General features: G+C 38.9%; 1 protein-coding gene across 1 annotated transcript; it reads left to right on the top strand.

The window, feature by feature from the left end:
- The first annotated feature begins 1,336 nt into the window (after positions 1–1,336).
- On the top strand, positions 1,337–5,384 carry LOC133915987 (uncharacterized). Its single transcript, XM_062359447.1, has 6 exons — positions 1,337–1,730; positions 2,824–3,059; positions 3,137–3,395; positions 4,283–4,462; positions 4,563–4,718; positions 4,817–5,384. The coding sequence occupies exons 1-6, from the start codon at positions 1,674–1,676 to the stop codon at positions 4,988–4,990; spliced, it is 1,062 nt and encodes a 353-aa protein (XP_062215431.1). The 5' UTR covers positions 1,337–1,673; the 3' UTR covers positions 4,991–5,384.
- Positions 5,385–15,917: the final 10,533 nt, after the last annotated feature.

The raw sequence follows: 15,917 nt of genomic DNA on the forward strand, positions 1-15,917 counted from the left end.
AGCAAGGTTATGGGAAGATATTTGGTTGACTACAAACTCCCTTGCTAAAATGTTTTTTTTATTCCATCTGTAATCAGAAATTTATTTCTGTCCTTAATTGTTACAACATGCAATGGTGCCTTGAGTTCAAAAGGTGGTTCACCCGAACTTCAGTCTCAATGGGATTTGGTTCTCAATTGGTTATTAACTGTTAGGCTTGGTTGTTCTGATGATGTTGTTTTTTTATGGGATAGAAAAGGCTCTTTTAATATTAAGTCTATCTATAATTGGTTAACCAAAGATGCTCCTTATCTTCCTTTTAAACATATTTGGAAGGCTAAACTTCCTTTGAAAATTAAACTTTTCTTACAGCTTATGGAGCATGATGCCTTGTTAATCAAAGATAATCTTCTTAAGAGAAATTGGAGTGAAGATCCCTCCTGTTATTTCTGCACTCAGCCTGAGACTATAAAACATTTGTTCTTTCGCTGTCCAATTGCTAAGGTGGCATGGGGGTTTATTAGAACTTTTATTGGTGCTCCCACTATCCCTAATTCAATAGCTCAGTTTTACAAGTGGTTTAATGACTATCTTCCCAATGGGAAAAACTTTGCTATCATGGGCTTAACTGCTGTTTGCTGGACCATTTGGAAGGCTTGCAATAGGGCATGTTTTAACAAAAAGCTCTTGTGTGACCCTAGTGACATTATTTTTCATACATGTACTCTCTTGGTTTCCTAGGCAGAGCTCCTTAAGGAAATGAGCAAAGATGATCTTCTTCGTGACGCTCGTGGTCTATTAGCGATTGTGAACCAGATTCTGCAAGAGCGTCATTAGGCTCACTCTCCTTCCAACCAGCTTCTGAGGCTTCCTGATGATGCACAACCTCACTAATCATCTGCTGCGCCTCTCTGATGTTCCACAGGTTGAGGATGAAAAAGTTTGATCTTTTCTTTGTGGTGATCTCTCCTCCAGATGCTTTGCTAATGTTACAGTTGTCTACTGGCGTGAGTTTGAGTCCTAATTGCTCCCCCTAGCTTTTGTTATAACTAAGTAATTGGTTGTCACTCGGTTACTTTACCTTTAGATATGTCGATGTTGCTAATATTAATTAACTTTTTTATTCTATCTTTTACTGTAAGATCTACACTGAACTTGTTCTATTACTTAGTAATGGAAATGGGTCCCCCATTGTCGAAAGATGAGTCCTGGAAAAAAAAATGATCGGTACGAAAAGATGGTGATTTATTGGTGTGTTTTTGGATTTTCTCCAAAGTAACTTTGAAACGTACGTGCATACTTATCGAATGAACGGAACATAAGGAAACGGCATTGCAAAAGTGGGAAAATCTGTTCTTTTCCCCCCCGATCCGAAATAAACTCTCTCCGAAAAGCCCCAAGCACAGCAGAGACGAGCTAGACAGCAGTCTGCAGACAGACGAGCACGCTGACACGAACTCGAGCCCGCACAGCTCCTCCAAGGCTCGCAGCTACTGCCGCCCTCGCTCCCTCCGCCACCTGCGCTGCGGCGCCACCCGCCCCGGTCTCCCCGCGCCGCGGTGGGAGTTAATGCGCCCGTGAGCGGGCTGCGGCGAGCGAGTCCCAGGAGATCGGCGGCGGGTTAATAAAGGCGGCGCGAGGGGAGGTGAGGGGAAGGGAGCCAGAAAGGGGGAGGAGGAGGCTTGGGTGAGGTGATGGGGGGCGCCAAGGCCGGCGGTGCTGACGACTGGTGCTACCAGTTTGGAAATAAGGTCGGATTTCTTCCATTTTTTGTTTGTATTTCGGAGGATGTTTTGGGGGTTTGCTTCGCCCTGGCTTTGAGGTTGAAGTGTTTAGAAAGGGAAATTCCGCTTCAAAAATGCAGTGTCTTGGATCGTATTTGGGCTCCTTTGTCTTGGCTCATCATCCAATTCGTGTGTGCGCTCCGCGGGGAAGAAAAGCCACTCGCTCTGTTACCAATATTTTGGTTTCTGGGAAGTCTGATCTCAAATGATACGTAACAAATGGATTGATTTTTATCATTTCCCATCCCCCCACCCACCTTTTATCTCTCTGTCTGTTAGTTTGTAATTCAGAATTCAGAGGCCGTAACAGCCTGATCTAAAATTTTACTTCGAATCTGATCTTAATGCTTATGTTTCATGTACAATTGTTTGGGGTACTTGTTTGGTCCAATCGTTTTTATTGCCGGAGACTTTAGGAACTTGTTATTCTCCCGTTCCATTTCTGGGTTCAGTACCAGTTGCCAAATAGGAAGCGGTTTAATTTAACTAAGTTCAGGGCTGTTATATGTATCTGCTTGATGATTAATTTTTTTAGCGGCCTAGGTGAAATTATGTATCTCGTGTTGCATTTGTCTCTCTTTCATACCAGCATTTTTGGATCTCAGTTCTGCATTCCTTATTGAAAATGAGAAAGGAAAAATGAATAATCGGGAGTGGGTTCAAGGCAGTTAGGGAAAGGAACATCTGAGAGTGCTACTGCACAGAAAACCGCTTTTCTGATTCCTTGTCTTGTCTTCCATTATTGGTAAAAGCTAACTGATCTGAGCAGTTCATGGGCCATTTTACTTTCCAAGTGGGTTCGGGGAGAAGGACCAGGTAGATCTTGAAATATTCTTATTTATTTTCCTTTTAGTTCCACTCATATATCTGGCCAAAATCGAAGCTTCTCATCTTGTCCCACCGCAGAAATAATTGTGTTTGTAATATCCGTCATAACTTTTGTTCCTTTTGAAGCATAAGGTTAGAAATATTAGCTTGGCTGCAATAGATAGTACCTCTGAATGGCATATATGTTGTACATCTACTGATGCATTTTGAACTGGTTGGAATCTGTTTGCAGAATACATTTGACTTGAAAGCTCCCAAAAAGTCACCCCTGGTGTTGAGAATGGTTGTTCTTGCTATGACTATGTTATGCGGGATATTTATTTGCTCAATGTGTATGAAGCAACTAGGGAGTGACAGCTGGTCAAGAATCGTGAAGATTGAAGTTGCAGAACAACCATGTAACAAGTCTATAGTTCCTCCTTCCGAGGTTCAGTTTGTTCATTATCCGCAACCAATCACTTACAGCAGGTGAAAGTTGTTCTGCTGCAAGTTTTAAGCCATCTTTAATTGGTTTGTGTAATGTCTAATAGTAATTTGTTTTGTAGGGCTGAATGCATGTGTAACCCTGTTCAGTTCTTCGCAATTATCTCGTCACAGCGATCTGGAAGTGGCTGGTTTGAAACCCTTCTTAACAGCCACATTAATCTTAGCTCCAATGGAGAAATTTTCTCTACAAAGGAAAGGAGAAGTAACATTTCATCTATAATAAAGACCTTGGATAAAGTCTATAATTTGGATTGGAATAGTAGTGCCTCCAAGAATGAGTGCACTGCTGCTGTTGGCTTTAAGTGGATGCTTAATCAGGTGAGGACGAAAGTGTGCAATCTAGATAAATTATTTGCACGATCCTTTTTATTTTCCCTACAATTACTTGCAGACTTGCAGTATGTTTCATTATTGAATTTCTAGACTCCTAAGGGATATCTTAAGTTCTCAACTAGATGTTAGATAATACTGGACCACCATCCCCCCTCCCCCTATGAAACTGTGGAAATAGCTTGTTTTATCACGAGTCATATAGGGATAACTAGTCTAAAAGTAAATGGTTTTAATTTAGAGTTAGAAAGCTGAAGACTGAGTTCAAAGGGCATGCTTGAATGATTTACTATAAATTTTCTATTCTTTTAGTTCAAAGGTCATGCTTGAATGATTTACTATAAATTTTCTATTCTTTTAGTTCAAACCTCCTGTTTTGTGAAGGTTTATATTAGGCCAGTCTCCCTTTTTTGTTTGTTTTTGGCTCTGCTAATGCATATGTGTATTCCATTCTAGATGCTTGTGATTGCGGTGTTTTTAGGGATCATGTGTGGGTGTAAATTGAATCATTTTACCATAACTAGATCTTGTGGCATGATTGTCCTGTGTAGTTCTTTTTTTGTGTGTTTCTGTGTTAATTTCACCAATCCGAAAGGTATCAATATTCTCCCTTCTAGATCCTCCATGTTTAGACAAACTAACAAAGTAAACTGCATAGGCAATTGTTTGATAGTTTTAAGTAGAGCGCATTGGAGACTGACAATTCCCATGGGTAGCAGCTTCCTACAGAGCATCTACTGTCATTTCTTTCAAGACTTAAACTCATTAGTCTGAATGATGTTTTTTTGGGTAGGCTGATTGGTTAGTAGATCATGATATTGGCAAAGCATGGAGAACATTAATGAACAAACATTCTTCTGACAATATGTCTCTAGGGCCTTGTGGCAAATCATGCAGACATAGTTGACTACTTCAATCAAAGAGGGGTATCTGCAATATTTCTCTTCAGGAGGAATCTCCTCCGTCAGTTGGTGTCACAGTTAGCGAATAATCACGATAGATACCTGAAGCAATTAAATGGAACACATAAGGCTCATGTTCACACAAGAGATGAGGTAGTGCTCTTCAACGTATCATTCATGTCTGGCTTGCGAGTTTCTGCAGTCTCTGAGTTGAGCTATATCTTTTATTTATTATCAATACTATCTGTGACAGGCCAATATACTTGCAAAATATAAGCCCAGGCTCAACACCACATCACTAATTTGGAGACTGAAACAAGCAGATGAATATACTCGTGAGGCCCTTCAAAACCTAAAGAGTATCCGGCACATTACTATCCATTACGAGGATCTCATTAGCAACAGAACAGTTGAGTTCTTTATCATTAATATGTTCCTTGGTATCTCTAGCTGCCTTTTCTGTTATTGCTTATAACTTCTAGGTGCTGCATTGACTTGCACTTTCAGAAGCTTATTGATGTCCTGGATTTCCTCAAAGTGCCAAGGCGGAAATTAGTAAGCCGGCATGTGAAGATACATACGAAGTCATTGTCGGAGCAAATTGAAAACTGGGATGAGGTCTACAGTGCTCTCAATGGTACCCAGTACGAGAGCTTCTTGAATGCTGACTACAGGATATGAGTATATGACACATGTCACGTTTCTTGTGTAGATATAGGCCCTCTGTGTGATTCTTTTGTTCTTGTTTCTGAATAGCTAACCTTGACGTGCCTGGCAAAAATTTTGATTCGGGGAAGGCACGTTACCACGGATGCATTGGTGTTCTTTGATAGGCCCACTATTGTTATACCTGTTTGTCTGATGTTTTGTTAGCTGATTGACGAGCTTCTAATATCTGGTAATCCACATGTAACGCACAGTTCACCGTGTGGTGTTTCTGGTTGCTGTATCACATGTGGTTGTGTGCTGTCGTCGGTGGTTACATCGTTCAGAAATGAACGCTGTGCATTAGAACCAAGACATTTTATTTTTGTTGCAGATGCTGATTCAGCACAGAACAAGAATTTTTGCCTTCTGTTTTTTTCTTTTCTTTGGCACCGGCACATTCTGAGAGCAAGTTATGTGTCTGTGTTGTCTTAGTACTCATGCAGACAGTGCTGACATGTACTTGCCTCGAGTTTTCAACGATTACAGGGATCTTCTGTAATTCGGAGATTTTGGACCAAAAATCTCTTTCAGCTTCAGGGATTTCCATGGCCTGTCTTTGTCGTGTGATCTGAGGCTGCAGAACGTCTTGTTCTCTCTTTTGGGAGTTGTGCCAAAGACCTTTTTTGGATGAGTTTTTTTTCTTGAATGAATATTTGACTTTATTCCTCAGCCAAATCGCTAGAGGCATGGAACGTTTACAAACTCAATACACCCTTTCATGGCAGCACCAAATAATTTTGAAGTTCATGTGAAACTGTAGTACAGCTTATATGACCACAATTAAACTCTATTAGGATCATTATCCTCTCCATGGGAAGCTGCTTGTAGATTAAGAGCGTCTCCCTTCCAAGATCACCCTGCTTACTTATGCCCAGACCGCTCTCTATGCGAAGGACGCGTGGAATGGGTTCTCGGTTCTGCAAACCCCCTGTAAATTTCCAGCTCCTTCAGCATTTGCAACGACATCCATCTGTATTCGATTCGAACTTGGAAGAAGGTAAAAAGGATCAACCATAGCTCGCTTTAAGACAGTCCTCTTCCTGTTCATCTTCTGAACCTTTTTTTTTTGTTTCACTTCGTCCAAAAACGTTACCAAAATCAGTGGTCACTAGAAAATAGGGTGCACTTGGCGCGTCATATGGCTCATCGCCGAGACAGTAGTATGTAAGAAGTCCTAATAAAATTCTCTCATCTAGCCAACAGATGTTTTATGAATGCATTATGGATATATATTCTATTGAATAAAAATGTCACAGATGTATACAAGCATTAGAAAGTTATGAATCCATCAACACTACTATAATAGGAAAGTTATAATTGCATAGTTCACAAGCTGAAAATTGCTCACCAATCTGTTACAAAAATCAACAATTAAAGCCTTGATGAAATGTTTGTCTTGATCATCTATGTGATTATTCCAGTGGAAATATCCATTTCTCTCCTTCAATCCTTTACGAGGGTTCATGACTTCACCGTATGACATTATATTGTGAACATATACATTTTGGCTGAAAGTAGGTGGCAGTGCCGATGACTGATACAATAACAATAAAGTAGATCCATATTCAACCTCATAATCTCCATCTGACGTGTAGTCCATTGCACAAGACAAAGGAAAGGCCAACAACCTTTGAACTACCCACCTATTGTCTAAATCTAGCGGTAGTGCCTAGGGTTTCGAGGATTAGTCTAGTCTAATGCTTCGAAATCAGATCTATTATGTTTTTTTATGCCATTTTTATTTGTGTTATTGTCAACATTGAGAGTAAAATTAAAAAAAGTAATAACAATAGAGAACAACCAACAAAATTGTTAGTGCATATTAAATCGGGTCCACAGGGAGCTATATTTCGCAAACAAATCCCGCTTTCGCCATGGCACTACGGAGAGCGATCAGGTCAAGAGTGTTATTACCTTGCGCGTGCATGCCCACAGTGAATAAGACATGTGTGAGCTGGGGAAGGAGACCCAAAAGAGAGCAAGGGTTCCAATATGATACTCACAACAGCTCTAATTGCTCAAAGGCACTTATTTAACCCGGGAAAAGTATTTTGATTAAATTAAGCCTAAGTTTTATACCAAATTATACTATGAGAATGTACTTATTGCCATAAACGGTTCATCAGAAGATGAAAACTGCTAGATCAAATTTCTTTTGGCATGGGCTACGGCAAAAGTATAGATACTACATGATTAAGGTGGGTGTGTCTCAGCATTTCAAACATGTCTTCATATTTGTATGATACGATTCTTCAATTTATGTCTAATATTAATTGGCATACATAATCCTCCTACATCAAAAGTACTTGCTTATACTGTCTAATTTGGCCAAATAGTTTGACCTAATCCAATAATTTAGATGGCATATTTGACAGCCATGAGACCAATGCATGGAATTGACCAATGATTTGGAGAACATAGATTAAACATTGTTATCGAGTTACTTGCATGACCATTCTTATTAAGCCTAACAAATCAAAGTGTGAATCCAAATCAAACTAAAATTCGAATGCTAGTAAGACACGGGACTTAGCCTCATAATTCACATCCCAATGATAGTAAATCTCAGTGTGCACATCCTAATGATAGTAAATCTAGGGACTTAGGCACATTATCATTGCACATTAGCATCACTTTTGGAAATTGTGAACAGTAGGCTGCTAGTTGTATCATTAATAAACTTTAATTAAAATATGGATGCAGCAGCTACAAAGCAATGCATTGGAGTCTTATAAATAATAATTTTGCACATGTTAAAGAAACAACTGAGCCAAGATCTCGAGGAGGTCAGTTGAGTATGAGTTTTATTTCTATCGATCTAATGTTCTTGGTAATTTCAGCTTGCCTGGTAGAAACGTTTATTTTGTGCCACTTGAGAATTTGTAGCTGTTCAAATTTGTCCATATTGTTATGTTTCACTGGACATATAGAGTCAATAACAATTGTTCGATGTATCAAACATCTTTCACTGGCGATTGACCTTTTGTGTTGAAAGTTTACATACGCAAATACATTATCTTAATTATTGCTTTACCGTGTTGTGCTTTAGCCTTGAGAACTTTCATCAGTATATACTGATTTTGGACAAGTTAAAGAAACACGGAGAAGTAAATATAGATGCACGCGAACACATCATTCCAGCCAAGAGCGGAGCACAAACGAGTCATGAGAGCAAGAGATTTTTCGTAAACAGAGGATGCAAGAAGTGAGGGGAGCGGGATGGGGAAGGAGAGGAGCGAGTGGCCAAGCACCAGCCTTTAATGTCGGAGAGGAGCGAGTGGCCGGGCACCGGCTGTCGATAGGGATGAAAACGGATCGGATACGTATGGAATCGAATTCGGATAGTACGATTTACCATATTTTAATCCGAATACGAATACGGATCCGGATATCTTCGAATACGAATACGAATCGGATAGTTCGAATACGAATCCGCATTCAGATATCTACTCGATCTTCGAAATTCAGGTTGGAAATTTAAATTTTTGAAAAAATTTGACTGAAATTTGATAAAATTCGAATGAAATTTGTTCTACTTTGATTGGGCCGAAATTTTACAAAATTTTGTTCAAAATTCATGTTGGAAATTTAAATTTTTTATCAAATTTAACTGAAATTTGATGAAATTTGACTGAAATTGTTCCAATTTGATTGAGTTGGAATTTCGTTCATATCTGAAATTTCTAAAACTTTAGTAAAATTTGGTTCCCTGGTTGGCGGATACGGATACGAATCGGATATATCTCGAATTCGGATATCCACATTTGAATCCGAATCTCGAAAACGAATTCGGATATATCCATTTTAGTATCCATTTCAGAAACGAATACGGATACGGATATCCATATTCGTATTTTAACGGATACGGAATCGGATAATTCGGATTTCCTGCCATCCATTTCCACCCCTAGCTGTCGAAATCGAGGAGGTATCCCGTTGGGAGCAGAGGTGGCGGTGGCGGCAAGTGCGCGCTGAGCTGAGGTGGCGATGGGATCGGGAAGGTGCTGGCGTGAGAACAGACACCTAGAACTCTCAGGAAGCTAGGACTACAGTACCAAATCCAACCATCCCAAACTCCTTGAGAAGAATCCAACAGTGGCAAACGAAGTTGCTGACGTGGACTCACCGGGAAGAGAGGAATGCGACCGCATTTAGATAGTAGAGATTTTGCCTTGCCAGAAGAATTACCATCTCCAGAATTTATCTTATTGCATGCAAACCACTGTTAATTACTTAAAATCATCTTAGGTCACCATTAGTTCTAAAATAAACACATCTTAATTGTGGAAGCGTCAATATATACCGGCGTTCGGAGATGTTATCATATGAAGGTGTAGGATATGATCGTATCGGTGTAGTCGTGGATGAGATTGATGTAGACTGTTGGTAGAGGTCGTATGTAGCCGATGTAGTGGTGGCCGGCTCAGTGAAGACGAAGGCGATGTGGAGGAGCTCGATGCAGTTGCAGCGGCGCTGTGGTATGGACGACGATAGCGGCCTTCTCCACTGCAGTGCCTAGACAACTGATCTAGGATTTAGACGTGTAGGGGTGTGCGTTAGGTGTGTAAAATCGATAATTCACGAGCTCTGGCATAACTCTCTTTATATTATGGCGCTATGTGGAACAAAACCGCAACCAATAGGTTGCTTAGCCCTCGATTAGGGCATGTGAGAGGAAACAAACTTCACCTCTTTCTCGTTAAAAAACACGTCAAAACATAAGATCGAGATTAATTCCACCAACCATCAACTCCACAGGAAAATGAAAACAAGCGTTCTTCTCTCACTCTGAGGCTTCCAGTTATATTCCAAAGCTTGTTTTGGTGAGGATTTTGCTTCAACAAATCGGCTCTCACACACATCCTCTGGTTGAGTTCTGCCCAAGACTTGAAGTAGCTTTCGGCTAGCATAGGCCCATGATATCTAGTTGTTGGGACGGGCCCATATCTGTTCCTCCTTAAATCGGCCTAGCTCTTCCTTCCTTGCATTATAAATGGGCGGCTACCTTTGTACAATTGTACCTACCTCTGGAGAAAAAAGAACATTTGTAATTGGGATGGGTACAGTCCAATACGGGGTTATGTATTTGAACAATTTCACCCAGAGAAAGCATGGATTCGAACAATTGCGAGAAACAACAACAATTTCATTGTATTTGTTGGAACAAATGCTTAAAAACGTTAAGCACACCATTCAGATAAAAATCAGATGGAAGAGTAGGTAGCTCATAACGAGAAAGGATTCCGTCTCCCCGCAAAGAAAGAAAGGCTTCCGTCTCCTTTTGTTCTCTCTTTATCTTTCACCTTTGCAATCTGCATGGACAATGCTAATTCAGTATGTAGGCCCTAAATGAAATTCATATACGAGGGATCTTTTGCTTTAAATTTTTTAAAAGCAATATTGTAAAAATCATTTTTACGAGAGGAAAAAAAGACCTTTAATTTAGCCCTTATGAATATATTTTCCACTACATATTTCCCCTACATAGTAGTACCTCCATCAGGCGAGGATATATTGCTGCTAGTGAAAATGATGAACTACCTAAAGATTTCCCATAGTGTTCACGATGAACTGTGATATGTTAGTAGTTAGTTGACCCCTATTTACACAGATACTGGAAAATAGCGCGCCGTTGACGTGTTGTATGGTTGTCTCCGAGGCAGGAAACTGCAATGAGTTAGTAATTACTATCTAAAGTAAGCAAAAGTAGTGCAATGAGTGATAATGCACTGCAAAAAGATGGATTTCCGAGGGAAAATCGTTGTATTAGGAGGGGACCTAATGCAAATAATACTAGTGGTTGAAAATGTACAAGATCTGAATTAATCAATGCTACAATTATAAAGTAATATCTTTGGAATCATGTTCAGATTCTAAAACTAACAGAGAACATGTGTCTTAAAGTTACCAAACCTTTAGAGGATGCAAAACAACATGGTTCGAGGAGCTGCTTTGTTAAGCTATTATCTCAATTCTACGATTGAAAGAATTAATTGCAGATGATGATACCCCTTGTCGATGGAGTACTGCCAATGTCAACAAGCCAGGATCATCCCACCCATGTCTTCAAGTAATTTCAATGACTCTTCAATTGGCCTATCCCTCTATGGACATATCACCCTTAACAAACTCACCTAGCATTAACCCATCCTGGTCACATATCGGATTTAAAGCTTAAATGTCAATATCAATTTTTAAAGCTTATTGGGAAATTCTGTAACATTACAAAACTAGAATACCTTGGCCTAAGCTGAACCGACATAAGAATCGATCTGACATTGTACTCCAACTTAGACTAAGAACTTGATGAACCTCAAAGGTTTCTAATTGCCTGAATGATTACAGCTTTGAATTCATACCATGGAAATCATACATACACACTGTATAATTATAGCTACTAGAGAGCACTCTGGATCTTGACCACTAAAAATAGCATGGTTATTGACCACTAAAAATACATGTACTGGAATATGTAACAATACGATCTGGATTTCTAGCAATTTTATTAAGAGGCACAAATTTGTTTCTGGTACTAAGTTATCCATCAGACCTCACTTATGCGCTATGAATATCAAACCGCATCCACATAGAGCTATATTTTGTAAACGAAATTCACACAGAAACAACGACAATATGGTAGTAATACGATGGCAATAGTACATAACCTAGAAAGTACATCTTAGAGAGTCCAACCATCAATGAGATGCACACAATTTTGCTAGTAATACTGGGGGTAATATTTATTTGCAGCAATGAGCAATCTTAATTAACACCTTACTAAGGGTCAAACAAATTGTTGGATCTCCATCACAATGCTTCTAATAAAAGATAAGTTCCTTACATTCCTGTGAACGTAGAGCCTAACAAAAATTCACAAACTAAACAGTAGTACTAACACCGAATCATCCGATAAGTACATCTTCAGAAACTAGTCGTTGGACTACCACTCAAAGTCATCTTGAACACCGGACTATTCGGCGTAACATTTAAACCATCACCAGTCTATTCGGTGAGTTATCTTGAGCCAACCGAGCCACTTCATTCTTCTCTGCACAAAATACTCTGGTGTACGCACTTCCTATCATCGGATCCAGTCTGTTCTTCTCCGATCTTCAACACCTACAACCCTCTCTGCAAGAATTGCTCTAGTGTAAGCCTCTAGTGTACACAACACCTATCATTGAATCATCCGGTGAGGTATTCTTCGATCTTCAACTCTTGGAATCACTTCTACAGGAAATACTTCGGTGTGAAGCATCTGGTGTGTACAACACAGGTACCGGACCTTCCGGTAATTGATCTTCGTTCTTCTGTGCTTGGATTCTCCTCTGCAAGAAATACTCCCGTGCTTTATACCCTTCATCATCGTATTATCTGGTGCCTTCAAATTTTTCTATCCTAGGTAACTCTGCTGCATAAATGCTCTGGTGAGTTCAACACACAAAGCACCTGACTATCTGATGAAATCATCAACCTTCACTTTGCCTCTAGACAAAATATTCCAATGAATTCAACCCCTAAACACTGGACCATCCGGTGCAATCATTTTGTCCAGAACTTGTCCAATTCAATCAATCTTACATATAATTGACAAACATGTTAGTCCAATAACTATGCTGTCATTAATCACCAAAATCATAATCATGGTCTAATAGGGCTATTTTCGCTACAATCTCCTTTTTTTTTATTGATGACAACACAACCAAAGCAAGTGGCAAATAACAAATGATACCAAGTATAAAGAGTACAAGGTCATACCACATTGTTTGGATATATGTTCTTACCACTTAGTCCGCTTTGGATGTGGCTCCCATTTCCATATTGCCACTATCTTCCTTGAACAACTCATGCAAGAGCTTCTCCATTTGCATTCTCTTGATGCTAAATGTAGATGAGTCACCCTTTGTCAATCTTGGGCTTCTCCGCCTTTGTGAATCTTAGCGTCCTTAGGCATCTTCTTTCTCCACTATGCATGTGTCTTGATCATTTTGTTTGTTACTTTGGTCGACAAACTTCTCCTCCTTTGTCAACAATCTCAAAGAGAGCTATAAACATATGTTGAACTCAAGTAAGAGCGTTAGAGCACATGAGAGAGAGTTTTATAAATCATGATCCAATAAAATGATACCAAGTAAAAAAATATACCAATTGTAAAGGTATAAGATATTGATATCAATTGAAAAAGACAAACAAGGGTCATTATTATGAAACTCACATGATATAATCTAAACTCTCCCTATATATATGCATATATATAATGAGACCCACTTGTGAATATCACTTGTAGGAATGTAGCAATATATGCACATCTAGACAATAAGTAGATGTAGAAAGTTTAAGTCATATCATGCATGGAGGTAGTTTAAATGTAGAAATGAATTGATAATGATATCAATTGAAGCCTTTAAGCATTGCATACCTCAAGGGGCTTGTTAATAGCTCTATGAGACTACAAAAGATACATATAGCAGCACATGTTAGTCTCAAAATCATAATCTATAGGATATGCTCTCCCTAAATATGTGCATACAAGTGTTGAATACTTATAAGATATGCACTTGTCATTGATAACAATAGAGAATTTAACCTATAGATTAGACTCATAGCACATAAATGATATCAAATATAAGACTAGTGCCATGAAAGGAATCTACCATTGATAAACTATATAGATTGCTCATGGGTTAGAGGGAAGCACAAGCAACCTATCATATGAAAGACAAGCAACCTATCATATGAAAGACCTACACTAGATATTGCAATAAATTGAAATATACATATGCAATCCTAGACAAGGAAAAGTAACTAGATGCAACACAAAATGCATGAAAAAGAATCTATCTACTATTACCTCTTTTAGTTTTGGATGGAAGATGTTAGGTATATTATGATCATGATCTTCATTAATGCATTCAAACTTGTACACTTAGCTTCTGTTCTTGAATCTTCACCTCATTTTGTGTGCCAAGTATCTAACTCCCCTGAGGCAACCCTTGGGCTTCAAGTCTTCTTTAGAACCCAAATCGATTAGGGCTCCTTTATGTTGGTGATGATTTCCTTAGGCATCCAATTAGGTTGGTTCCATCACCATTCCTTTCTCTCAACCTTGTGCGCAATCACCTTATCATTGTCCTTCTTCTTGATCTTGTAGAGGTTGCAATTAGCCTTGATCTTGTAGTTGGGCTTGATGTAGAAGGTGGAGGTCATGTTGGAGAGATTCATCACAATCTTCCTCTCCTTAGTCTGCTTCTTGACTTGTTTGCATTGGAAGGACTTATGGCTTTTTTGATGACATTTGAAACATGTCACGATGGATCTCTCTGCAAGCTTATTCACCATGGTAGCACGGTTATCTTGAATAGGTTGGTCATGTTATTTGCCATTTAATTTTGTCAAGTCCTCATTGATCTTCTCCACTTCTTGTTTGTGCTCATCATTTTCTTGTGCAATGAGTTCATTAGATGGTTCTACAAGAACATTCTGAACACATATCTCATTGCAAAGGGGTGAGCTAGATTAATCAAATAAATTATCATAAGAAGTGCAAGCATCTACCTTAGGATTAAAAAGAGATAGATTTCATCAAAGTGACCTTAGGTTAATATTCAATGCACTCAAATTTTGCCTTAAACTCTTCATGCTCCTTGTTTGGCAATTCAAATTTGCTCACCAATTGTTTGTAATTGGAAATAAAGGTAGCATGAATGCCATTAAGTACATTGAATTTCTTAAGTTCTTTAGATTGTTTCTTTAAGGCTCTTTGTTGCTTATTGATCAAATCAAAAAGTTCTTATTGAGAGGGAGAATCCTCATCGGATTCATCATCACTTACATCACTTTCCATACTTTTAGCCACAAGGCACTTGTGTGATGACAATCTTAAGAAATCGCTTCTCTCGGAGGAGTGGGTGGCAAAACTCTCATAACTTGAGCTTGAATCTTCATCTTCACTCACACATCTTTTCATGCTTGCAAATGCTTTGGTTTTTTCTCTTGTCTCCCTCTTGCTCTTGGTCTTCTTCTCCTTCTTGATGTCATCAATTATTTTGACTAAGTCTTTCATGGAGATTCTGTGATCAATTTTGGCATTGATTTTCTTGATGTTCTTCTCTACTTGAGAGATGAGCTTAGCGACTTCGGGACCTATCTCTTCATTGCTTAATGTGCTTTGCTCATCATCTTCATTACTCGTTTCATCTTCATTTACATCTTTATCATCTTCATTTGAGCTTGACTCTTACTCTTGGATCATCATCTTTGCCTTCATATGTTGGAATGGTGCTTCCTTGCTTGTGAGTGCAAGGTTCTTGGGATCGGATGAAAAGCAGCTTCAACCTCATGTACATGGTCATCTCATGGGAGGTGATCTTGCCAACCACTTGACTTTGAGTCATCTTGTTGATGTCGTTGTTGTCATAGATAATAGAGATTATCAACTTGTACTTCCAAAGAGGAGCTTGAAGTATTATTCTCACCACTTGATCATCATCAATTTGCATTAAACCTAACTCATTGATCTTACTGATAAGAATATTCAAATGTGAGTACATATCATTAGCATTTTTATGGGGTAGTTATTTGATGCTATTAAGCTTAGATTTTCATTGGGTAATTATTTGATGCCATTAAGCTTAGTCACAAGCACATGATATTTCTCATTGTGCACATCTTTTGTGCCTTCATGTATTTAAATGAGACTAGTTCAAATATCATGTGTATTGGTGAGAAAATAACACGATTAAATGCATCAACATTTAAAGATAATAAAAGGATACTCTTCACTAATGCATCTAGTTGCCTCTCCTTATTGGTGATACGAGATCTCATCCATTCCTCGGTGACCATCCGAACATCTAAACCTCGTAGTTGCAAATAACAAGATATTAGAATTTTCCAATGG

This window comes from Phragmites australis, chromosome 4 (assembly GCF_958298935.1).
Source record: "Phragmites australis chromosome 4, lpPhrAust1.1, whole genome shotgun sequence".
In the NCBI taxonomy this organism is placed as follows: Eukaryota; Viridiplantae; Streptophyta; class Magnoliopsida; order Poales; family Poaceae; genus Phragmites; species Phragmites australis.

Coding starts and splice junctions, on each gene's coding strand:
- LOC133915987 (XM_062359447.1), top strand. CDS start 1,674: ATGGGGGGCGCCAAGGCCGGCGGTGCTGACGACTGGTGCTACCAGTTT. Junction 3,396..4,282: donor TTAAGTGGATGCTTAATCAG/GTGAGGACGAAA, acceptor ATATGTCTCTAG/GGCCTTGTGGCAAATCATGC. Junction 4,463..4,562: donor ATGTTCACACAAGAGATGAG/GTAGTGCTCTTC, acceptor TATCTGTGACAG/GCCAATATACTTGCAAAATA.